General features: G+C 45.1%; 1 protein-coding gene across 1 annotated transcript in view; it reads right to left on the bottom strand.

Annotated features, from left to right (window-relative positions):
* Nucleotides 1-27,427, bottom strand: part of T265_05025 (hypothetical protein) — a gene marked incomplete at both ends in the record, with an annotated part of 32,888 nt that overhangs the window by 4,602 nt on the left and 859 nt on the right. The window contains 3 exons of the mRNA XM_009169925.1: nt 381-667; nt 4,340-4,411; nt 23,645-23,875. Of these exons, the coding sequence (XP_009168189.1) occupies nt 381-667; nt 4,340-4,411; nt 23,645-23,875 (590 nt within the window). The remainder of the gene's footprint in view (nt 1-380; nt 668-4,339; nt 4,412-23,644; nt 23,876-27,427) is intronic.

The raw sequence follows: 27,427 nt of genomic DNA, 5'->3' as shown, positions 1-27,427 counted from the left end.
CGTAAGGGAACACCCTAGTGCTTTTCAGGTATTCCAGTTGATGACGTCTATGCTGTCATAAGAATGAAGCTCACTTGACAGTGTAAACCATAGTCGTGTAAACATTCACGGTAAATACTGGCTAATGAGAGAAGCCAGACTACCATCGTTAACCTAGCCATAAACGAGTAGATTTTCTTATTCACCGTATGTTTACCTGCCATACATTACACCCAGATGAAGCAATACGACCGTCGTGGTCTAGTCATTCAGACAGGCCGTTAAACGTGAGTCCCCGAACCGGACGGAGTGAACAGCTGAGTAAATTCGTGTGCAGATTTGCCCCAGAGAAATTAGGATACCGAGCATCTGAGTTATATATCATGAAGGCAGTGGGATACCTGAAAAGAGCATGTCAGATTCTCATCCACTGTCATCATCCCTCCAGCGTTGTCAAATTCACCACAGTAGTTGGGCGCGGAGAACAGGGTGACCAGTTGTCGTCGATGGAAAAATTCGAAGCCATCTTCGACTACTTGATGTGCTCGGCAAATCAAGTCCAAATCATGCCGATTGAGGAACTTGGAGACGACATCCGGGCCGAATGTGAAGCTCACCCCACGGTCGTTCTCGGCCCACCCCGTGACATCCTTGTCCGGATCGGACCATAAAAGATCACAGAGTAGACCTGAAAGATGAGTAGAGAGATTGGTGTGATTAGGTGAACAATTAAAATTATGACGAAAAAAGCTACCTCCGCAAGGTCCATCCTCGCCGACTGAGTATTAGCTGAATCACAGTGAGACACATTTCCGCCACTGGTAATAACAGATGGATAGTTACATGGATTTGTGGGCCTCCCGTGACAGTTAGCCAGATATACTCTTGTATCACAGGTCAACTGGTCGCGTGTGGAGGAAACAAGATCAAGTACCAGAATCCACTCAGTCTATTAATGGAAGGTGGGGCGAGATGGCTCAAGTGGTTCGAGTGCGAATTTATTGACCGGAAGTTCCGTGGTTCGACCTCTGCCTCTCGACTTATCCTGTTTAGGCTTGGACAGCCCTCATATTTACTTCGGGTGGCATGGCAGCTAGGTGCCGAAAGGGTATTGCAACTGAAAGATTACACATATTAACGGAAGGTACCCGAAGTCAATGTTTCTGCCTCGAGCCGTACAAGTTTCACGAACGCCATAGCCCTTATTGATGCTGCGACACCTAACTCTGGCACATTGGATGCAAAATCGAGAACATACAGCCGAATTTCGGTAACGTAGGGTGCGCATTGACCATAACTTCACACCACTCCAAGTGTTTGAGCGGCACCACGTCTACTTCTGATTAACACTCGATATTTCTGCTCGGCTTCAAAGGAGTATTTGACTCAGCACATAAGTCAAAGGAGAATGTTACTGAAGTGTCACTATACTTCATGGCTTTTATTCCAACACCTCTGATTGTGCTGGAATTTACCACGGACTGACCAAAAGCCTCCCCAGTACCATTGGCGTTCGTCAAGGCTGTTTACAATCGCCCACTTTGTTAAGTTCCGTCACCTATACATTCACGGAATGTATAATCCAAAGAAACGGATATCTAGGAATCGAAATGGCTCCTGTAAATCGCACAGTGGGCTTAAGTAACATGGACAACATTGGTTTGTCACTTGACACGCAACAGTTCACACAGCCCATTCCGGATTAAATGTTGCTGCGCGTTTGGCACACTTCAAAGTACTGTTCCAGGCTTTCTAGTCATCTTGCGTCCTGTTGAAACTTCAAGGCAGAGAGCTGGAGATTGTTGAGTAGTTTACGTATCGTTGCAGTCCCCCTATTCTGTAACGCATAAATCAGTGCACGCATTGGCGAAGCTACAGCAACACCCAATTCAAATTTATCAGCTGTAAACCGTGTACCATAGGCGCATTGGTCCCAGATGCTACTGTTCCGATCACCGGAAAACGGGAGCGTGGGACCCACAACCAAGCGTTGGAGAAGGTATGTTCGGAAATTGAATAGCTACGCGTTGAAGGCGATAGCTTTGATGCAACAGCGCGTGATTCGGCTATTTCCGCCAGTGTCACTAACCATTGGTGATTTGAGTCCAGAGGTCCCCCACCACCGCAACACCTGCCAACTTGTGTCATTTGTGACATAAAAAACGAATTTCAAGGATGCTGAAGATCCGTGCACACAAGGTAACTGTGGGAGTAGCTTTATTTTGTAGTTACAAAAATTTGCTCCCTGAGACCTGAAGACCTCAATCATCCCTTATCACCGGTCCAGAAGTTAACCGGATGCAGTATATATGCCACAAAGTGATGCGTAAACGTAATGAAGCCCAATCACTAGAGCCGCAAACAAAACTTATCAGGTTAAAGTAGCTTTAGAAATGTACTAAGCAGGCCCATGCGCTTTTTCGTTGCAAACCTATGCTAATGAAAGTTTTGAGGGGGGACAGGTCACGACGCGGTGATACGAAACGAAAACGGCTACTATAAGGTGGAGTGCTCTAGGATATTCCAGCTTTCTTGCACAGGGTCCATGGCACTTGGCTGATCCTGGTGACATCCACATTGTCACTTCCGAGATGCAGTGCATAGCTAAAGTTGTCCGTCGTTGTGTGTTGGGCTTGTGTTCAATGAAGTTCGTAAAAGACCTTGGGTCAACCTCATTAACGACATCTACCTCCGAGATATTGCTCAGATGGGTTTATCCCACTGTTGTTTCACAGCATAGACACCTTGATTTTGACTGTTTTTCTTGGTTAGAGCGCGAATTTACTGACCGGAAGGTCCGTAGTTCGAATCCGACATCCGCCACCCGACTTCCCTGTCTAGGCTTGGGCAACCTGGCAGTATCCCAGCCCTCGTGCTTCCTTCGGGTGGCATGGCAGCTAGGCACCGGAAGGGTGCTACAGCTGAACGCTTTTTTCCTCACACTAAACCCTTATTTCTCATTTCTTCCACTCTTAACAGGACGTTCTTTCCTAACGGCTATATGGTAGTCAAGTTATTAATGATTAATTTCTCGGTAATGATGATGATGTGAAGGTGACAAAAACAAGGGGGAGCTCCGTGCCAGCTTTAAACTAACAATGTTATAGAGTGGAACACCGAGTCAACCTGGACAACATGAGAGTATAATGATACAACCGTATGTATGTAGCTAACCAGCGTTTCTGTCAAGGTCACTGCTGAAGTTGAGCAACACGTTCAGTCGAGATCAATCTTTACCCACACACAGGAATCCTGGTGGACAAGTGTACTGTGTCCCGACGTCAAGCCACAAAAGGATTGCAACCAAACCGGACTAGCAGAGAAACTTTTGCTACCCGCGAGGTAGCGCGCATCCCGATCCGCCAATCCAGAGCACAAACCAATCATTCCATTCCCCTGTTGGATCGAGGAACCATCTTAAACAACGCATTGATAGGGAGTCTCCTGCTGGAGATGCAACACTCATATTACGAGCGCCCATGCACAAGAAAAGTAGATTTGACTCACCTCAAGATTGACTACCCATCAGAAAGGACCACTTTCGGTAATTCCCTCTAAAAAGCCTATTCAGAAGGAGGCGACTTAATCTCCGAAGCTTACATCCGTCGCTCACATCAAGGATTACCTCAATTCACAAGATCATACATCTTGAACAGTAAACCGTCGGTCGCACCTAGACTACCCCGACGTTCTTCTAGCTGGATATTGTCTCCACCATCATGTGCGCCAAGACTAATTTAACCACTCACTAACAATCCTGCGCACGCGCCCCAGACAGAAAAGTAGGGAGCAGCTACCAGGGTCATAAATCCACATGAGCCGTAAATAAAAAAGCATCAGTCTGGCATTTCACGACAGTGTCCATCCTGACCGCCACCAATACAACGAGTTGAACTGATGTAGTGCGCGGTCACCATAGTGATGGGTGCAATTGACTGGTAAAGGTCAGAGACCGAGCTGAGGTAAATCAAACTACCTAGGCACTACACAACAGTATGTCAAAAATTCATCGACCAGCACACTAAAAACCGAAATTTGCCACGATTGAGGGTGTACACGTGCACCAAAGCAGCCGTTTTTACCAGTTCTATCAACAATATTAAACCCTCCGATGACACGGGCAATCCTCGAATCACTGATCTTATCTGTATTCAGTTAATCCACATATGGTTGATAAAACCCACCAGGGCTTAGTTAACGAACCGACGAGAATTTCCTTACCTCGATATTTATCCCCTTTTGTATAGATGTATCGAGCAGAAAGAACGAATACGCTGAAAAGACCAACACCAAATTATTCCTCATGATGCCAATGAATCGACAAACTAGCGGGTTACCAAGTATGTCGCTGATAACTCACCAGTGTCCGGTATATCTGAGGGTCTTAGGATGCGTCTGATCTGTTCCATATTTTGGAGGTCAGGAGAAAGACCTGTGTCAGATAATGAGGGAACGGTAAAAAAAAGATGTGACAGAAGAAGCAAGTATAGCAGGGCCAATATCAAACAGTCGAAGTCTGGTTGTCATCAACGAAGTGTTTTAAATACTCATCTCCACAGAAGTAAAATTAGGAAAGTCGGTTGGAAATTTGTTACAACTTCTAGTAAAATAGGATATCAGCTAGATGGTGACCACTAATCTCAACTACTTAAGTTTCATGAGAATTCAGTTCCCACGAAGGATCAGATAACTAGCTGGTCACAAACGATGAAGTCAGTTAGATGTGAAGCAAAACGTGAGCGTGATCGATCTCTTCAGGCTTAATCGATGAATCCACAATTGGGCATAAAATCACGTGAAGGTGGCCCTTTTTGGAGATTCAACTTGAAGAAGAAACAGTTTTTTATGCACCTACCCTTGGGTCGTAATGACTTGTTCCCATTGTGTGGGTCTATGAATTATTACCTGTTATCTGTGTCAGACCTGTTCCCATGGTCGCAGCGGCTCACAACATTCACTTTATCCGCGTGCAGGTGCCACACAGTTCCTACACCCAATCACGCTGTTGCCCACTGCTGTGAACTTAAAAAGTGACCCTGGATGTCAGACGTGCCTAGGTGTTCTAATTCGTCGTTTGTTGCGTCCGCAAGTAATAAAGAACTGCTGATTCTCAGCGTCTTCGCTCCTGTGTACTACTTTGTGGGTGTTGGTGTTACATATTGATTGCCACAAACTGTTAAGACGTTTCGCCACATCTTAAAAGATAGTTGATGAAAACCTGAAGGTAGCTTGGTGTAACGTGAGCGGTTCNGTGAACTTAAAAAGTGACCCTGGATGTCAGACGTGCCTAGGTGTTCTAATTCGTCGTTTGTTGCGTCCGCAAGTAATAAAGAACTGCTGATTCTCAGCGTCTTCGCTCCTGTGTACTACTTTGTGGGTGTTGGTGTTACATATTGATTGCCACAAACTGTTAAGACGTTTCGCCACATCTTAAAAGATAGTTGATGAAAACCTGAAGGTAGCTTGGTGTAACGTTGAGCGGTTCAGGAGGAAGGGAGCGTACGCAACGCGGCACGTTCCAGACTGGATGTTCCGAATTTGCAATATCAACCATTTGTAGATTTTCACCGGGACACTACAAGATTCACGTTAAGTCATCTTAGGGAAAATACCTAGCGGTCATTAGGTGAAAAATGTGACAGCAAAAGATGATTACACCACTCATCTCCACCGGCGGTGGAGGAAAACCTTTACAAGCAAAGCAGACACTCGTTCTGCCACCGCATCATGAACGCCCGCGATTCCGATGTGATAAAAGGGTGATGGGAGAAAAGCCTGCTAGCACTTTTGGAAGTCATCTGAGTTAGCTCTATAGAATGTGGTACGCCTACACGATAGTACGCCAACTAAATGATTACTTTTATCAAACAGCAAATGCGTGATCGATACAAACACGACACCCAACACACTGCAGAGCCAGCGGAACCCAGAGGAGTACGAACATGCCAAACGTTCACGTCCTGTAGGTCCTAGTAAGATATTCTGCGATGTTTTACAACACCTCTAAACTCACCATCATCATCATCGCCAGAGACAGCAATATCAGTGTTGACACGGATGTCGTACAACCACAAAGTTTACCTAATCATACTTAAAGCATCAGAGTGAAAAAGATAAAGAATGGATGAGGAAGGGAGCTGGTTGCTGGCCTACCGAAAACGATCTCAGGTGCCTACACTCCAAGCACTTGGACAATCTAGAAACAAACGGGGGCAGCCCGAACACCACTGACATTGACCGACCGTCGTTTCTTGCAATGTTTCTAGCTAGGGGTAGGGGGTTCAGCGGGACCCGATCCTGGTGGGCGGACCGCACCAACAACACCCAAACTTTTCATAATCTCTTTCGGATCCTTTATCCAAGTCAAGCGCTGTCCAACTCGTGCTTTGCGCCATTCCAAAGGAGGCACGGAGAACAACACTCGTCTCAGTAGACGATAATTGAATATGCGTGGCACATGACCGAGCCATTGCAGTTGACGGTGTTGGGTGTTTGGAGCGACCCACCGCAACAACTAAAAGCCCGCCTTTCATTATCTCGTCAATAATTCGTTAACGCCATCTGACACCAGCAACGCTTCTGGGACACCGGTGCTCAAAACCCTGGAGACGTTTCACATCACCCGTCCGCACTGGCTATGTCTCGCAATCATACAACAAAGTCTTACTGTAGTCTGGCACACACAACCCCTGAGACCCAGTAATATGCCATTTTGACGCCATAAGTGGTGCAAATTAGCAAAGTCGTTCAGGCCTTAAAGATTCGCGCACTGGCTTCATCAGACGCACTTCCATCAGAGCTAAAGCAACTACCGAGGTATGTAAAATCCGCCATTATCTCCATTCCTTGAAGTGTAAGGAGCATGTTCAGAGAATGCACGTTCTGCACTTAAAAGATGCAAGGCGCACACCGAAAAGTGGGCAGTTTACTTAACAGGACCTGCGTTTTGCATTTATCTTCAGGACGATGTCGTCTGCGTATTCAAAATCGACAAGATTCCTACCGGCAACGACTTGAACACTTGAGCTTTTGAAGACCTGACAGTGTTGAACAAGGATAGCGTGTACATCCTTGTCAGACACCACTTCTTGTATGGAAGCTTTTGGAGAGCTAACCATACACTATCACACATCCAGAAGTATGTGAGTATAGGGACCGCATTATGCCCCCAAACGTGACGGTCAAAGTGGCATGACGATATTTTTGTTTGTAACACGGGCTGAGATACTGTCAGTGTCCAAATCCAAACGTGAGCACGATAAGGATCCTCAACCAAAATACCTGGCCTAAAAACGTGACAGCAAGGCAGCGGGTGTACAGAGGCATACCACTACTACTACTAAAGCACTAGTAGTACACTAGTGCTACAGTGCTACTACAGTAGTGCATGTTTTTAGGGATAAGTCGTAATACCTGTTTTAACCCCAACCTAAAAAACGATCAGGAGACTGTGATCGTCAGGCCTCTATTCACTGACCATCCTGCTATGAGAAACTCTGCCGTTGTCAAATTGAAGGCCTCCAATATAGCTCAGTGAGCCAAGGAGATAAATAAACCGCCACAGGACGATAAGGTCCAGTCTCCTTGAACCTCTAAGCTATGAACATCCGAATTCCGTATATACTAGACCTCCCTACAAATGCTGTCAATCACGCGTGCGCGTGCTCATTGACAACTATTATTGGTTATGAGGCTTCAGGCGTTTGATTGATTGTTCTTTACGATTGCTGATTGAGGAACATTGGCTCACTGTACGAACTTGACTCTAGTTACGCCCTCATTTCGAACCAACAGGCAATAAAAAATACAGTAGTAGATATGCAATCCCCAACAAAAAGCATCCATCCGAGAAGATACCACTTCCCCTAGGGGTCCACAAAAGCGTTCCTCGTCAGTGACGACGCTGTCAATTTTCGCATAGTGGTCTAACCTTCAGAGAATCCCGGTATGCTTGAAATGGTTAGGTACGAAATGTCATGGTGGCATTGGAATTGAGGAGACAATCACGCAAACTCAGTTCAGTTATTTGACGACAAACTGTTTACTAAGACTAAGTTGGTTCGAACATCCATATACTCGTGACAAGTCCACGTCTACTGTTGGGGTTCCCACTCAAGTGGAACGGGAATTGCCAATGTGACTTGAGTTTATCGCCCATGACTCTTATATTTTACGGCAGTTTGGACGTATTCTTTCCGCACAAGAGCGGAAGTTCCATACGTACAAAAGAACCGTTGTGTATGGGGGGAGAGAAGCAGGCAGTCCAACTTACGATGCAGACCCAGGATGAGCAGTTGCAAACACCCTGGTAATTTTGAACACTGCGTTACAGAACCTCGGTTCTGTGGTAAGAGTCGGAAACTGGACTGAAAGGTATCGTACCGATTGACCACAACAACACAAACGAGTGCCACCAGCGGTTTGTTGTTAAATTTGTTGAATAACTGCTGACCAAGTTGCGTTAGTGATAGCAGCATATTTAAACTTTCAAGCACCTCTGTAGTATTACGATTAATGCAAAATTAAGGGCAACTTGTTCCACTGAAATGTGACTCAGGGACCTTGGAATGATCAGGTTGAGGGGACATTGATGTAAACGTACCGCAACCAGTTTATCACTCGAACTAAGCGCAACAAAAGCAGGTCTTCATTGCCTGAGGCTCACAGACCACGTGCCGCATGAAGTGAACAAAAACTATAGCTTTCTACGCATTATTCACAAGATGTAAAGACGACTCGGCGCAAAGGAACTGTGTAACTATGCGGATCACTGAGTAAATCGAAGTTGTAATCGGTATTCACTAGTTACATCTGACGCGCAGACCGCACGATGGCCACTGACAACGTTGTGTGTTAATTAGGGCGGATTCGATTTGAATAGGGTTGACTAATTACCTCGGTTTCATTCTTTCCAAGTCGTCCTCTTAGCTACAGAGGTTGCTCATGGAGTCACACTTCTCCGTAGCCGGGAACGGATCTCCCCCACCTACCACCCATTACTAAGACTTGGAATATATATTCACCTCGTGGGGTTAGTCTACACTGATAACGCAAACAGCCGCAAAAGCCTACACACATATATACGACAGGAAAAGACCAACAGTGCACCAAACCAATGGATACGAACTGATGCGATTTGCGCACAACGATCGATCGACGGTTGGACTGTTTACACACGTCGTATCAGCATTACCATCCTGTTGCCCCCATATACGACACGGTCTTAAAGACACACAGACCGTCAGTTTACGCGAAGGCACGTGGCGTAGTTGGATGAGTACCTCTATGTGAAGAATGTTCCGGCCTGCCTGCATGTGATATCCGCCAACGGACGTACACACGTAATCGTCACCGCGCTCAGTGTGACAAATTCAACGTTGATGCTTGCCAAATAATCTTGTGGTGCACGAAAATCAATAGACTGTGACTGCGGACATTGTTGTGATTCGCAAAGTACGCTCATCTGCACAGCAATTTGGTTTGTACGGGAGGAAACTGAATGTGATGCACGAGGGGTGCTTCAAGCTTCAGTTGATACGACATACTGAAGCACATTTTCTTGAATGAAACCACTCACAAAGTTACTGAAAATTCTTTGACATCAGACGACCGGTTTCCCCTTCTTAGGGCTAATCATTTAGAAACGGTTCTTCAGTTTCCGTCAACTTTGTATGCTACAGCTAAGCCCTAAGAAAGGCTAGAACGGTTGTGGGCTGTCAAAGAGTTTTCAGCAACCTTTTGAGTAGTCTCATTAACGGGAACACTGATGTGGTGTTTTGAAGCAGCATTGTATTAAGTTCCTAGCAAGGATGTGTCACAATTCTAGGGGGCTGCAGGGGATGAAAAAAAGACAGGAACTATGTCACACAAGTCTTGAAAATGTGATCATCGAAGAGATAGACAGGCGTACTTTAAAGGTGAAGTGAGCCATGCAGTAAAACTATTCAACAGCAATCTCCCATGCTCCATAACTAAGAATTCACCTTTTGAGTACACGTACACATACAAAAAGTCCCGATTGTATTCATAATCTTAAGTCAAATGGAAACAAAGAATGGGAGTAACAATTCGCCTGTGGTTGGATTGAAATAGTCCAATACAATCGGAAATAGTGATGTTTGTTCCTTCGCAACTCCGTTAGGAAGTCTTGGCATTATTCACCAGATGACCACATAAAATCCCAGAGTTTGCTTGATGCGAATCCCACAGTATCCTGTTATAACCCTTAAAAAATCACTCAATGTGCGCTTAAGGTAGTTTAGAGGGTGCATGCAACTCAGTGTGTTGCAACCCTCCCTCCAACCTTGACATGGCAACAACTCAAATTTGAATCGGTGAGCTTTGAAATCCACACCAGGCAATCTAAAAACCGTACCGGGACATTCTACCAAAATCCAGCCACAACGCCTTGAAATTTCGTTTATATTTTTTCCGCTTACGCGTTCCACGACAACACTTTTGCTGGTTGATCAAGTGGCCTTTGATCACCTCGTCGAGCTTGGCAATCAGCTTGCAAAGGCTTCATCTCCAGTCAAGGATACGTTGTCAGTGCGCAGTGAGTCGGTGAGATATTGATCTGCTCGATCGTGGCTGTTTTAAGCCCCGCTTAAATTTTTACATAATCAACCCACACACCATCGCGAACCAGGTCGCAACGAGCGCATCCGAATTGCGGAGCAACTTGATCATTACTAAACAATCCCTAACAGTTGATCACACAGACTAATGTGCCATCGCTTCGTGAAGCTAGAGGCACCTACCATTTCAAACCAGTTGACACAAGGGGCGAGCACAATTCGAATACGTTTTGAACAACATGTATTCGATTTAGGGCATCAATGAATGTATTCTGAGACAATGATATGGTCTGTGTCTATTGTGTCCCCGCTGAGAGCAAATAAAAAATCACGCAGCGGCCTGTATCAGTGAAAATGAGATCAAATCCACTGCATTGTATCGTTATGGAATGGTCAACTCTGATTCGGAGATATTCAACAACACCAAACGACAGCCCAGCTGTGGACCTACCTCCATGACAACAGAATATCTTTGAATCCACAATAGCAGCGATCGGAAGACAATTGAAACAGTCCGTAAACGTTTTCCACAGCTTAATACTGAAACGACGTTTGCCTGTTAAAATAGAAACAAAAACCGGTAACACAAGCATCGAGTAAAACAGTTATTTGAATGAAATTTGGAGTTCTAGAGAAGTAGGGTGAAGAAAAGAGTGGAAATTTGCCACGTGTGTAGATCACTAGACATGGACAAACCACAGTAGGGGTGTATGGGGTAGCCACGGTCACTTTACTCGGTAATTTCTTCCCATTTGCTGCTCAGAACAGCTGCTTGTAGGCGATAGCTGCCGTAAGTTTTGACAAATGGATCATGCCCAGTGAGGGTAGCCTAGTAAACCGAACCCGCGACGTGACTCAAAAATAAGCGCATTCAAAAGCAGATCTAGTATGCTGTGTAATAAAAAATCGGGTGTATGGGGTAGCCACGGTCACTTTACTCGGTAATTTCTTCCCATTTGCTGCTCAGAACAGCTGCTTGTAGGCGATAGCTGCCGTAAGTTTTGACAAATGGATCATGCCCAGTGAGGGTAGCCTAGTAAACCGAACCCGCGACGTGACTCAAAAATAAGCGCATTCAAAAGCAGATCTAGTATGCTGTGTAAATAAAAAATCGTTCAGCTGTAGCACCCTTTCGGTGTCTAACTGCCCTGGCACCCGAAGGTTGCACGGGGGCTGGGGTACTGCCAGGTTGCCCGAACCTAGACAGGGGAGTCGAGAGGCCGAGGTCGGGTTCGAACCATGGACCTTCCGGTCAGTAAATTCGCGCTCTAATCACTTGGGCCACCTCGTCCCCTGTGTAAATAAGACGAATAGATGAAAATAAAAAAAGAAGCACGAAAATTTACGGATCCACTGCTCTGCTCACTCATCCGCGGTACGCTGCAAAGCGTATTTGGCTAGACTCAAAACAGTTTTTGAAATGCAACCATCAACCTCTGTATCAAGCTGTCAAGAAACTGACAGATTCGATTTAGCTCAACTAAGCTAATAATGAAAACAGGACTGAACATTAGGGTTCCAAGAAAACTGAATCCTTTTGAAACTTTTTAGGATGCGCAAAGACAATAACCTTTTGATTTCGCAACTTAATCTCCAAAACTAAAGAATAACAATGGTTGTGAAGCATTGTCATGCTCAGTGCGATCACTCTCAGAACACCATTGAATTTGGCCGCTGCTCCGAACTCGTGCCAGAAACAGCTGATGTAGTCATGACGAGTATTTCTTTCTCGAGAGGACAGATGTTATGTTTGGTACTATGAAAACCAAACCTTAAAAAAAGCTTATGCGTATTGGTAAACATAGGAAAGTTTCACCGCAAGACTGTCGTCATTTTCGCATCCGTTTGAATCCTAGTAAAACTGGAATAAAATTATGCAGCCAAGCTAACTGTCACAATCTTTGCTACCCTCGATTTTTGTCCATGGGCATCTGCATCGATGTTAATGTGCGACCGAACGAACAATCATTGCGCTTCATCAGTGTTAAACCAAAGAGAAAATAATACATTTTAGAGGTTGTAGCGAACTACGTTTCCCAACAAGTCCATCACTTCAGAGGTACTTGTACCCGGCAGCAAGAATTAACACTGCAAGGAATCTATTCTTGAGAACGAAAGTAAACGAATCAATTGTTCGCAATACTTTATAGGCAGCTGAGCGGAAAGTGTGAAAGGTTGGTAGCAAAGAGTCTCCTATCAAGGTGATATTTCCCACCCACATACTTGGCAGCCTTGTCAGGTGAATCAGTCAGCTCAATTCCTATAAGCGTACCTAAAAGATATTACATATTGAAGTACAAAAAAACAGTACCCACATTATCTCAAAAGATGGCTGACGTATACAGGAGAGTCTGTTTTTTTTATCGACAACTTCGTCCCTGTCCGGTCGACTCAATTATCGCTGCAATCTTCATGTGACAACGTTCAACGTGAGATACATTCTAGCTGGTAGTATTCAGCGTCAATCGACTTCACACAGCATGTACGATGGAAAGATAACTTGTGGTTTCAGTATGGCGGTATTCATCAGATATAAGGTGCGTATTAAGAATGTGCAGCAGTTCCGCAGTAACCGAAGAGGGAAGGACTGAGGAAGACCACGTATTCCAGTGGTTCGGTGTGAACACTGGAAAAGCAATAACTTGGGGATGCAAACGTTCCATATCGTGTGAGTATTTGTTGTAGACAGTTTTGATCAACGGAAAGTGGGAAATTGGGGGACATACAGACAAGCCTTGGAGGTGGTGGAATGTCTAGTTAGCTTGAGAACTTGGCAGCCACGCACTGAAGTCAACAGCCTTGGGAAACGAGCGCCATCGATTGCGCGACCGGGCCATTTCAGCCAGTGTCACCAACCGCTGGTGAAATGAGTTTCAGGGTCCCCAACCAGGGAGGTGGTAGTTGCCAACCCCATTAAGTCTACTGGATAGTGTTTTCATATTCCACTGCCAGGTCATGCACTGTTCACCACTCGGTCGCTTCCACTCAGCACAGGGCTGCCAGACGCTTTTCTGTCCTAACCAGCGTAACCGTTGCAGCGTTCGTACTTCATCTATCGCGGGAGATTTCCTTCGTCTTAAAACCGTCTGCCTGGGCGGCTGTATCAGTCTCGGTGGTCTCGCGAAAGATGATACTTCCATCCAGATTTGGAAGGGCAGAGCAGGTTTTGTGAATCTTCACCACCTGTGGCGTAGGTGTGACAGCAGCTTATCCGTCAAGAGTCGAGTTATTTGGAGTTCTAGAGAGGGAGGCTGAAGAACAGAGTGGAAATCTGCCACGTGTGTAGATCACTAGACATGGACAAACCACAGTAGGGGTGTATGGGGTAGCCACGGTCACTTTACTCGGTAATTTCTTCCCATTTGCTGCTCAGAACAGCTGCTTGTAGGCGATAGCTGCCGTAAGTTTTGACAAATGGATCATGCCCAGTGAGGGTAGCCTAGTAAACCGAACCCGCGACGTGACTCAAAAATAAGCGCATTCAAAAGCAGATCTAGTATGCTGTGTAAATAAAAAATCGTTCAGCTGTAGCACCCTTTCGGTGTCTAACTGCCCTGGCACCCGAAGGTTGCACGGGGGCTGGGGTACTGCCAGGTTGCCCGAACCTAGACAGGGGAGTCGAGAGGCCGAGGTCGGGTTCGAACCATGGACCTTCCGGTCAGTAAATTCGCGCTCTAATCACTTGGGCCACCTCGTCCCCTGTGTAAATAAGACGAATAGATGAAAATAAAAAAAGAAGCACGAAAATTTACGGATCCACTGCTCTGCTCACTCATCCGCGGTACGCTGCAAAGCGTATTTGGCTAGACTCAAAACAGTTTTTGAAATGCAACCATCAACCTCTGTATCAAGCTGTCAAGAAACTGACAGATTCGATTTAGCTCAACTAAGCTAATAATGAAAACAGGACTGAACATTAGGGTTCCAAGAAAACTGAATCCTTTTGAAACTTTTTAGGATGCGCAAAGACAATAACCTTTTGATTTCGCAACTTAATCTCCAAAACTAAAGAATAACAATGGTTGTGAAGCATTGTCATGCTCAGTGCGATCACTCTCAGAACACCATTGAATTTGGCCGCTGCTCCGAACTCGTGCCAGAAACAGCTGATGTAGTCATGACGAGTATTTCTTTCTCGAGAGGACAGATGTTATGTTTGGTACTATGAAAACCAAACCTTAAAAAAAGCTTATGCGTATTGGTAAACATAGGAAAGTTTCACCGCAAGACTGTCGTCATTTTCGCATCCGTTTGAATCCTAGTAAAACTGGAATAAAATTATGCAGCCAAGCTAACTGTCACAATCTTTGCTACCCTCGATTTTTGTCCATGGGCATCTGCATCGATGTTAATGTGCGACCGAACGAACAATCATTGCGCTTCATCAGTGTTAAACCAAAGAGAAAATAATACATTTTAGAGGTTGTAGCGAACTACGTTTCCCAACAAGTCCATCACTTCAGAGGTACTTGTACCCGGCAGCAAGAATTAACACTGCAAGGAATCTATTCTTGAGAACGAAAGTAAACGAATCAATTGTTCGCAATACTTTATAGGCAGCTGAGCGGAAAGTGTGAAAGGTTGGTAGCAAAGAGTCTCCTATCAAGGTGATATTTCCCACCCACATACTTGGCAGCCTTGTCAGGTGAATCAGTCAGCTCAATTCCTATAAGCGTACCTAAAAGATATTACATATTGAAGTACAAAAAAACAGTACCCACATTATCTCAAAAGATGGCTGACGTATACAGGAGAGTCTGTTTTTTTTATCGACAACTTCGTCCCTGTCCGGTCGACTCAATTATCGCTGCAATCTTCATGTGACAACGTTCAACGTGAGATACATTCTAGCTGGTAGTATTCAGCGTCAATCGACTTCACACAGCATGTACGATGGAAAGATAACTTGTGGTTTCAGTATGGCGGTATTCATCAGATATAAGGTGCGTATTAAGAATGTGCAGCAGTTCCGCAGTAACCGAAGAGGGAAGGACTGAGGAAGACCACGTATTCCAGTGGTTCGGTGTGAACACTGGAAAAGCAATAACTTGGGGATGCAAACGTTCCATATCGTGTGAGTATTTGTTGTAGACAGTTTTGATCAACGGAAAGTGGGAAATTGGGGGACATACAGACAAGCCTTGGAGGTGGTGGAATGTCTAGTTAGCTTGAGAACTTGGCAGCCACGCACTGAAGTCAACAGCCTTGGGAAACGAGCGCCATCGATTGCGCGACCGGGCCATTTCAGCCAGTGTCACCAACCGCTGGTGAAATGAGTTTCAGGGTCCCCAACCAGGGAGGTGGTAGTTGCCAACCCCATTAAGTCTACTGGATAGTGTTTTCATATTCCACTGCCAGGTCATGCTCACCACACCACTCGGTCGCTTCCACTCAGCACAGGGCTGCCAGACGCTTTTCTGTCCTAACCAGCGTAACCGTTGCAGCGTTCGTATCTATCGCGTCGCGGGAGATTTCCTTCGTCTTAAAACCGTCTGCCTGGGCGGCTGTATCAGTCTCGGTGGTCTCGCGAAAGATGATACTTCCATCCAGATTTGGAAGGGCAGAGCAGGTTTTGTGAATCTTCACCACCTGTGGCGTAGGTGTGACAGCAGCTTATCCGTCAAGAGTCGAGTTTACAACGCTGTGGTTCACTTCATATTATTATACGGGTCAGAAACCTAGCGGCTGCCCGCTGAGGACGTCCAAAAACTTTCAGGGTTTGAAAATCGATGTCTCTAGAGCAATGCTCAAGTCTGGTAGGAACACCGAATCAGCAGTGCTGAAGTACGCCGAACGGCTTTCGGAAGAAACAAGTCAAGCGTAATAGGTAAAAAAGATCACACTCCGTAGACTGCACAGGCTTGGCCACGTGCTCTGTATGCCAGTCGATTGACTTCCTCGAAGGATTCTTTTATGCATGACCACGCCAAGGGTGGAAACGAGCCAGAGGACTAGGCAGCGACGTATGAAAGCAATAGCAACAAACTCAGCTGCGCTGGTCATTGTCGCCTCCCCAGGTGGTACCCCGAGACGGGACAAATCAATGGTCAGAGACATTGTTAGACAATCTCAGTCGCGCTCTCAATGTCGCTTGTGTATCAAAGGTGTTGGTTTCAAAGCGTAGCTCCCCTCCCAATCTTCCGAATGGCGGTCCACTGACAGCCCTGTAGTAACGCAGCTCCCGCCTCCAACGCGGAGCTACCTACCCTACCTACCCTAGCTCTATTGTATGACAAGTACGCGGTTCTTACGGCTGATAACGGTATGTTATCAAGCTATCGGATGCACGGTTTATGCATATGACACCGCAAGCTAACGAAAGTTCTGGCATTACACGTCAGGAAAAAGCCCTGTGACCAAATCTAGGGTCGCCGGCAGCATTCATTTTCACAGTCCGGAGCTAGAGCAGACCTGATCGTAGTTGCTTGTTCGAAAGACACTCTCAAAGTTGAGCCGTGAGGTATGTCAACGCAGGATTCCGTAGGTAAAATATGGACAAACGGAATGTGAAGGTGGTGGATGCATACATTCGATTTCGACCAAAAGTGATGACGTGATCGTTCTAGCTTAGTCCACCGGCAACAGCCGCCTCAAATAATCTCCTCCATGCTCACGAGACGGTAAATGCCTCGAAAGTTAAGGTAGAACACAAGTGGACAGTCGAAGGGGCCAATTGAGTGGAGGGATAATTTTGGTTTTCATTGTTGATTGTTGGTTGTTGGACGACTATCCTTCGATAAATAATTCTGAAAGACAGTCTACGATAGTTGAGGATCGGATATCTTCGATAAGGTGGGGACACGTTCCACTGAATGGTAAAGTTGACCTACTCCTGGGCCGATTACCGGATCGGTCACCCATGATGGACAACCTATAGTGAGATCAGTGTGGTATCGGCTAATCTTGACTCAACTGGGGGGATCTGTTGAGAGTACATAATTAGAGGCGATCAAGGTAAGTCTCTACGGTTGACAGCACGAGTGCCAAAAAGCACCATTCTGTTGTGATACAGGGTACAACACACATAAAACAGAAAAAACTCAGCAAGGGTGATGACAGATAGGTGATCTACAACTTGAGGGCAGTCTGTCATTATACTATAGAGTTCCAACCCGTTTAATCTTCTGCTGAAAAATGGTAGTGGCGACCTCTCAACAGAAGTCTACGGGTCGAATACAAGGCAAGCTGGTGAGGTTCTACTGCCAACGACTCAGTAATCGAGATCTCTGTTTTCGTTGGGTTTATTCGTCCCCATGCCTTTTCACTGTTTGTTGAGAGGTTGATCTCCGCCGCAAAATAACCACAAATACACGCGAGACGGTTTCCGAGTAATTCCAGAATACGGAACCATTCTGAAATGTTTTTGACTTGTTCTTTAGACAGTTTTCTGAACATGCCCAGGTGTTTAGACGGCGAAAACTCCATGACAACATTCCACTTACAACCCCATTCCAACAATTTGTCATAAGATTTTCGCTATCTGATTCATCCCATTCTCTACTTATGTCCTGCTACCTTTATGCTGTATGGCAGTATGAATAATTTTTCCCGCTCATCGCCTTTTGCATGAGTGCGAGCGTGAAGACAGCATGCTGCGCAGGTGGAGAAAGTGTATCAATCAACAGTCCAATCGGGGTTTGGATCACTGATGCTGGGTAACTGATGAAGCAGCTCAAAGACCATTGACTGTGGGTTAAATGACCGTTGACCTGTTTGTCAACCTTGGCAATTGCCTTGCAAGTGTTCCGTCACAGAACGAGGAGACGTCAGTTCGTGGAGTGATGATATTTCATCCAATGGCGATGAGACGTTTGCAAGCTAACTTCCAAGCTCGGCAAACAGATCAATTGCCATCTGAGGGACAATCACTTAGCATACCCAAGCCACCAACAATTCCACAGATTACCAAATCACGGGCGAGCATAAACACACACAGTTCGACATTCAGCGCCAGGTGATTGGTGCGATAACCTAGTGCTGACAGTCTTGGTGTGCCGCACATCGGACTACGAACCAACTTTCACCTAGTTGTAGAACTACTTGATGTGCGGTGGCCACGACTGGAACTAAGATGTACCAAAGAAAGGGACGATGTGAATCCTCGTGGTTTTGGAAGGTGGTATGACGGGTTATTTCAAAAGCACAAGACTTTGGGTGGCAGTCTCTAGCTGGACTTCGAGGAAACCGATTGAAGACAGAGAGCTAACTCATCTAGTCAAGGAATCTGAAAGCAGCGAAGTAAAACCGAATCAAACCGCTTTTATTGGTTTGCTTCCATTCGACGAGGTACCAGACCCTAATGTGAGCTGCGTGAGTGAAGGTTAGCGGAGCTAGATCTCGTGAGATTTTATGGATACGGCGTTCAATTACTGACCAGAAAGTTAATGGTTCGAATCTCTTTCGAGAAACCCGTAAAAGCTGGGCAAAGTTGCTCAGTAAAGCTGATTTTACCTGTTGTCCAAAGTCGATTTTCTAAACATCACCTCTAAAGGGGGTAGGGATAATGACGGTTTAGGAACCTTTCCATGCTATCCAACTGATTTCCTTTAAACGAGCTAACTAAAAAGTCATGCGGTCGAAGCTCCACAAAACGCCTCTCATACACATCTGAAATCCGTGGTATAGGTTGAACTACGTCACGTTAAAAAGTGGAAAATCCGCAGTAAATTATAGTAGGACAAAGTAGGGTAGTGCATTCGCTAAAAACCGAGGCTTTTAACGAGGGAGCCACGGTCACCAGAACCACTGAGGGTAAATGACTATACGGAAGAAATGAAATATATTGCTACGGAGTAATTACTCCGAAGGATCAAGTGACCAAACCATCTGATGAGTCAAAGCAAGGACAAAAGACATTCAGCTGACATTTTTGGAAATTGTACACATATTTACTATAGACCTCCGGTAAAATTTCCAATTAAATGGCTTTATAGTCTACTAACGTACCACCTACGACTTCGCAATCCTCAGGTCCTGTGCGAGAGCAGCTTGACTAGACACTAGTGGTCAGATTGTCTCAAGAAGTTCCCCAGCTGATTACACCAAAAAACACCTTGAAGCTGGTTCGGGGAAAGCGCTGTCCCATGGTCAGCAGATCAAAGCCGTTCCCCGAAAATCACCGGATCGACCCATTCACACTCACTTAGTGACTTTTAAAGGAGACAGAGCGCTTCATGTAGCCGACTTTCTCCAGATCTGATCGTATCCCTCCAATTACTATTGGCAGCTCGATAAATATTTAACCACCGTACGTTGCTCAATGCTATTTTTGCCCCCAGCCAGTGCAGTGTTTCCGAATTCTGAAGCTACCATAGACGTAAGTATACCGAACGTCCGACGTTGACTATTGGTCGGTTCTATCGAGCGATGTAAGGGGTCCCCCATAAAAACCATTTTTATCCGATTAGAAGGACTCCAATATGGCTAATAGAAGGCCATAGAACAGTCACACCAAAACGGTACACCACATGTGTAATTAAACACCCTGTAAGTTTCCAAACATTCCCAAACATTTTCCAATTGATTGAAAACCCAGTAATTTCATTTTGACGCACGCATGCACACACAAACAAGCGATTCTCTCGAATAAGCAGCAAGCGGGCAGTGCAGTGGGTACCAAAATACAACACTGACTCAGCTAAGTGAATCAGCCACAGATACGCTTCTAACAGTTGGTAGAGATTGCTCCAAACTCAAACGGGTGTAGAACAAACTGTATTCAGTAAGGAATAACCGCATTTATGCAGCTAACGACGAGAATTTAGAAAACTTGAAATAACAAGAAGTGTCAGATCAGGTTCAGCATCTTCCTAAAACAGATGAAGCAGACAATTCACTGAAATAACAGAAGCATTTATGAATTGCCATCACCGTCATTCACAGATAAAACTGTCATATCATTGATCTCGTCCATGTGATGACGAGTAGTTATGAAAAATAGTTCAGCCAACATTCGACTGGACACTTGACAAGTCCTCGTTGCTCCAGACTACTGATCCAACGGACACAAGGTCAAATACCCTAATCCCTCGTAAGAGAGCCCTAACATTGAGTTCAAAACCGCATTCAACATTGGTCTTTACCTGATTTTCGAAGTCCTTCATATTGCATCGGTCTCTAGTGAAGACACTGGAACCAGACAGGTGAAAAGGTCACAAGCTATCGTAAGAATGACTGTCCGTTGTGTTGTGAACGCTGTGGTGACTGCGAACGATATGCTTGTGAACTAAAGATTAGACGGGATGTGTAACGATAGATTACACTCCAGCTATCTAGTGAACACAGGAAGACAACCGAATAATAGTCATCTGGAACAATCGCCAGGGGAGCTATGGGAATCCTGGTAGATCAATCTGAATTCGCTGGAAGTTTCATCATATTTTCAGAGGAGTCCACGCTCCGATCTAGAATTGTCGTGGTGGTCGGGCTGAAATTACGGGACTTCACTTGCTGGAATTCATTTCATTAAGTTTCAGTCATGCCAGTTAGGATAAACAGGGGCAGCCAGACGAAGGACAGTGAGAAATAGTAACGCTCGCTATGACAGCAGTGTGAGAACAGTAAGGTCATCCCCCTAGGTGACCAGTACTTCCATATTAATGGAGACCACAATGCTGCACACTCTGACTACTCGACCGTAACCGCTGATGAATGATCCAATGCGGTTGAAACACGATCAAACTTGTCAAGGGCCAGATGCGGCTCCAAATGCATTTTCTATGCATAGTAGAGTCAAACACCTTACTGCTTGCTCCCCGGGTGTTGTGTCTTGCTGAACGGTAGTGCAACTCTGTGTCGGTCTCTTGGCTTCCTGCTCCGCCCACTATGGTATAGCAAAAGGAACGGTAGCCCTACACAGCCCGTTATGGAGACAAAATAAAATTATTACAACTGTATTTATAGGGTAGTCACAGAGTGTACACAAGGTCGTGCCAGGATCTCCGTGAGGAGGGCGAGAAGCGTCGAGTCAAAGATGCTCGACTCGGATTGGCTGGTATTCTGACCAATCAGGGCATGCCTTCGTTTGGTCCGTGTCCTGCGCGTGAGACATCCGTCCGAATAATGTGGTGTTCGGTTATTAGGGACGGATAGCCTCCGGACACCGGGCTAGACAGCTCCATGCACCCGAGTGTGATGGATCCCAAAGCCCGGTTACTTCTAAAAGGAAGTTATACACAACGGACTTCTGTCGGGTATGGGAATCTTTGGTATTGCCGTATAAGCTCTTATCGAACGAAGTGGGAGGAGGGCTTTCTTCCAGGAACTTTCCAGCGTGCCGGGTAAATATGTTTTCCAGCCTCTGTGGTAGGCATCGTACAAGGTTTAGTCTACGGGTGATACCGCCAAAACAGATGAAATTGATGCATTATCTAAACAACGGAGCCCCCTATACTATTGCCTCTGAAAGGTGCTATCGGAGTTTCGTTTAAGTTCAAGGTTAAAGGAGTGAAAACAAACATTCGCCCATCTTTCAGGCGGGTGTGCACAAGTGAACTGCACCTGACGGTCCGCAAGGGATGGTCAAGACGACAGACAGGTCGTCAATCACAAGATCTAGTTAACGGGGGATTGATTCAACAGATAGTTTATCGTCCCGACAAAAGATGCATGTCTAAACAGAGAAACGAAACCACATGATGTGGCCGAATAAATATGTACTGAATGAGTCTAATTACTTCTAAGGTGTCTTTCGGAATATGTACAAACAGCTCGTGACGAAAGTAAAGGATCACCAACGCTTTTCGTCATAACTTCACTCTGGATGAAGCGAATGTGATGACCTCTGGCCAACAAAAGACAAACCCCATTGACATTCAAACCCACAATCCATAATAACATCCCGTTGATTAACCGCCATACATCCGGACATTTTTTGAACGTTTCTATTAGATTTTCTGATGGCACTGCCTGTTATCTTAAATTTGACGCACTCGCACACTGACTAAAGCCTCTCGGCTTAGAAGATGAAAAAATAATACTAAATAATTAATGTGACTATGAAGCCTACATCTAGTCATTGGAATACTTGAAGTTGCCACCCGCTGCCGTCATAGGGGTGATATATCTGCAAGAGCAACGAAGCGGTTTCCGCCTATCAATTCATCAGAGACCCCGTTAATAATATTAGAGTGCACAAAACTGCAGACTTTCTCAACTCCAAAATGGGGTTGGTGAGGGTTTTGGAACAGAAGTTAAAAAAGAGCGAGTCCAAACATCATTATGTATTCATAAGCACGTTTTGTCGTGATCTGTAGATTTGAGGTGAAATAACCGGGAGCAAAAAAGGAGCTTTTCCTGGACAACTAAATACCATGAAATGAGCCCATAAATTTGTCGTGCTTATTCTAGACTTCATTTATACTACTATTGTATTCTAATCCTGTAGATTAATGATATGGTTTTTCGATGGCATTCGTTTTTTTCTGAACAGAAACTATCGAATTTGATGTATCTGAAGTGGAGTTGCGGTGAAAACATTGGTTGTCCTACATTCTTATCGCTAGCTGTATGACGGTCTCCACAGCAGTCCCATTGGTTGACTCTGCAACGGTTCGAATTAAATTGTTACGTTTCTCCACTGTCGGTAAATTAGCAGTCGAATTTTTCATATTCGTTCGTCAAGTCATCGACTGCTAACTCTGGTTCCTTCCAGTCGTACAGAGCGCCTGTGAGCAGTATACAATGTTAACGGCCCACCTGGTGACGTATTGGGAATATGCCGCAACGAGTGTACCAAAACAACAACAACCACGGTGGCGAAACAGGTTCAGACGCAATTTAGTACCCACGTAACGCGACCATCTGGTGCAAAGGACATCATGCAGCTGCAGGATAACTTTGGTGCGGGTCGATCAGGTCTCCCAACCATACAGCGATGTCGTAGACACGATTTTTCAATGAAAGTCCAAGAGGAAAAATTTACCATCGGCTCATTCCCGGTAGGAACCTAGACAGCTGGACTCTACAAGTTTCACAAAGATACCAACAATGCCAAGTTTTTACGCACCTAGAGGCAATTAATGAGAAATAATCTGGATCAAACTTTCTTGCTCATTTAGTTCATTTGAAAAGCAGATGGCAATACTTACATTCATCGTAGAATCCATAAATTCGATTGATCGCAGCGCATTCATGGTTACCGCGAAGCAAAAAGAAATTCTCTGGGTAGCGAATTTTGTAGGCCAATAGCAGACAAATTGTCTCCAGGCTTTGTTTTCCTCGGTCTACGTAGTCTCCGAGAAAGAGGTAATTTGAGGCTGGTGGGAACCCGCCGTGTTCGAACAGCCTCAATAAGTCCGTGTACTGACCGTGAATATCACCTGGAGTGCGGAGTGAACGAGAACTGTTTCGGTAAACATCAAACATGAAACCAAAAGTGCACATGGCATAATCGGACAACAGATCATAACGTAAGGATGTTTTTAGCGCGCACGAGTATAATGGTAGAATGAGAGTCTCTGTATTACCACGCAACTTTGCGGCTACCTATGGGATTTTCCTTGGTCGCCCTACGGACCTAGTTCCAAAAAACGGACCAACAAAGCAGGACCCGTTTTTCACTGCTGTGCAAGGGAACCCTACTTTGGTGTTACGAGGAAGTGCAGAGAGCGCACATTACGATAGGCTGAACCATCATTCGGTTGATTGGACTGCTAACTGACCATGTGTTATGTGCAACATCTTCAATGAAAACCTTTGTCACATCAGAGTATGTTTACTCTCAAAACAACGAGCCTCGCATCACATGAGCACGCGGCCAACACAAGCCTCAATCGGTCGTTCCCATCTAAGTTACTGTGCTTTTACTCATCGTGCCATCTTACCGCACCTTTACATTTAGAGTCATACCATGACGTGAAACCAACCCAATACTGTGCGGATCAAAACGGAGTCACCGTCATGGTCTACCGTTTAAGATCGTATTTCTTAACGTGTAATGCGGTTTTCTGGGCGATGCTATCGAGTGGATCGATTAGTAGAGTCAAATGGTGAGAAAATCCATCTTGATGAGAGAGCTCAAAGCTTAAGGTGAGAATTTACTGACCGGGAGGTTCTTGGTTCCAGCCCAACCTCAAAATCTCCACTACCTCCACTAAGGATTGGGTAAAATGGCAGCACCTCATTTCTTGTGCTTCTTCCGGGAGTCATGGCAACTATGCACCGAAAGAGTGCTATAGCGGAACGATTATCATTTATTATTCTATCAGTCCCTGGGTGTAGATGATGATCCACTCAAATTTGTGATAGGTACAGCAGTGAGAGACACAGTAACTCACTATAGCATGACAAACGCGCTGGCTACAGTAACAGAGTCGACGCAGGATCATAGTGAGTGGGTCGAGTGATGCCCACGACGAAAAGCTGCGTAATACTTAGGAAGTGTAATCTCTGTTCGGAGGCATTCCAACAAATGAGTGGCCCATCCAATCGCTTAACAGAGTTCTTGGCTGTCTACTTAAACACCAAACTGGACACACATGGACTCAAATAGTTGAACCGCAAGTCGACACCACCTATGCTAGGAATTGAGGCGTTTAGCTCCACATCTTTACCTTGTCGCTTCATCGATAATGGTGTAACAACAAACTAGACACGAGCTTAGAGTCCGGTGACTAACCGGAACCCGAAAAGACTTGTGTTGCTATCCTAGGGACCCTAATGTTGTGTCACGTCAGTCACTATCATGCGGATACAGCATATCCCAAGGACGCTGGCATTTTAACCTCGTGAAAGCAGGGAAAAATAGTTCAGAAATGCAGCAAGAAATTTACACCATCTATGAGAACATCTTCAACCAAGAAAGCTCAGGGGATCACATTCTGCTCGGAATTCGACCCGCGGTCAACGGCTACCCCCGGTCTCTACAGCTGCGAAGCAGTGAAAGCTACAGTGTTTGTGGAAGTTACATAAATTTACATTCCATCGGACCATGATCCGATCCGCAAAGAGGGTTGTCACCATGAGATACGAAAGAACTAGAATGTCACGTGAGTATGAACAACAATGATAGCCACAGTGAATTAGTTTCTGCACACGCTGGATGCGTGGGTGCATGGTGTGCGCGTGCCTGTACTTGGCACGGTCATCCTTCGGACGACCGTCCCGTGACATCGATCTACACACGCGAAAGTGTGGGCGCATGAACTGGAATGCACTGTGTACAGTTTTCTCTTTCTCTTTTCAGTTATCCGTCAACTCAGTTCGTACGATTCATAACAGAATCGGAGTCTGCCTGTGCGTATTCGTCTTAGGCACGGAACAAAAACAGACGTACAGACTTTATAAAAGGTCCACGAGAAAAAGCAGAACACTGGAAATTTTGCTTTGTTTAGTTCGTTAACGTAGGCAAACGTTACCAGATATCTAGTGATACGGCAACCATAAGTAAAGTACGACATTAAGTAATACGGCAGGAACTTTTGTTTGATTTTTTTACTACGGTTTACAATCACCAAAAAAACCGACACACTGACATCATGCAAACTGGCCGCTTATCCGCCAATATTACTAACCAGTGGCAAACGTCTATGGAAAAACTGGGAATATGCCGCTCATAAGTTTATGGAAGGTCACACGCGTTATCTTTAGAAATAAAAACGCCTGAAAAACGTAGCCCGACAATGAATTAACATGTGACACGTATGTGTACAGAACGAGCTGGATTTGCAGTGTATACGGTCTTATTTTGCTCGCTGCTTAGGGCGGATTGGTGAACTGTTGGCAGACAGGAATTTTATCATACATGTGTTTGCCCACTGAGGATGTTCGGTCGCTAGACCAGTGGCGGCCAGAAGCGACTGTGAGTGACCACCCTCGTATAGAATGGATAAAACACACGAAATACTGGTTGCCCACAGTGCGCCATATGGATGTGATTTGGACCCGACTTCCCAACAAAACAGATAGCCAGTTCAACGGAATTAGACACTAGGTCAAGCAATTTAGTCGGCGCTAAGCAACATTTTTTTAAAGCACAGAGCATTTCAGTGTGTTAAGACTGCAAAGGTGTCACAAATGATCTTCAATGGAGCTCATCGTACAGACTAAACCAAATTAAAACACGCTTAATTACTCAATGCCATGTGGATGTAGCATACAAGGTCACAAGTCTATCCGAAGTGAAAAGTTAGGTTATTCTAATTTCAGTCGAGAGGCAACTCATTCTAATGTGCTAGGTATGCAGGAAAATCACCCGTTGAACAATGCATTAAGTAACTATGCATATACTATCCTCAGCTAGGTAAATAAGTTTGTATATTTCCGTTATGCCGATTAAAACATTCTAAACAGCAGGTATCCGACTGCCCCAAATCCTAAAATACACTGAGATTGGGGAACTGAGTAGAACTCGTGGGAGAAAAAAAGCGGGCTGTATTTCGATCCATACACTGTTACATGCGACTTGAATATCACAGGGAACGACCCTTGTCCGTATTGTTTCATATAGTTGACATGAGTTTTTATGTATGGTGTCACCTGGATACCATTACGTAGGGTTAGAACGGCAGCTTCGAACTTATTCCATTTCGCTAAGTTACGTCCATCCAAACACATGGCGCTTTAGCTGGCTAACTGACAGCGAGAAGTAAGGAAAGAAGAAAGTTAGAATATCGAACAACGGTATCTTCCTAGCATCGTACACCCAAAAACATGCATTAGTTTGATAGGCTATCTCCAGAGTTCGAGTGTGTGGGTTTGTTGGTTCCTAGTGAAAATGCTTGTGACTGTAGAACCGGTACATTAAATGAAACCATAAGACGTTTCAATCGCTGAGTATGGTTTCTCTCTCTCTCTCTGCATATAATATATATATATGTATATATATATATATATAAACAGCGTGAAGGGTGCGCGAATATAGACAAAGCCAA

The sequence above is a fragment of the Opisthorchis viverrini genome (assembly GCF_000715545.1).
Source record: "Opisthorchis viverrini unplaced genomic scaffold opera_v5_91, whole genome shotgun sequence".
In the NCBI taxonomy this organism is placed as follows: domain Eukaryota; kingdom Metazoa; phylum Platyhelminthes; class Trematoda; order Opisthorchiida; family Opisthorchiidae; genus Opisthorchis; species Opisthorchis viverrini.
This window is presented reverse-complemented; position numbering and strand designations above follow the sequence as displayed.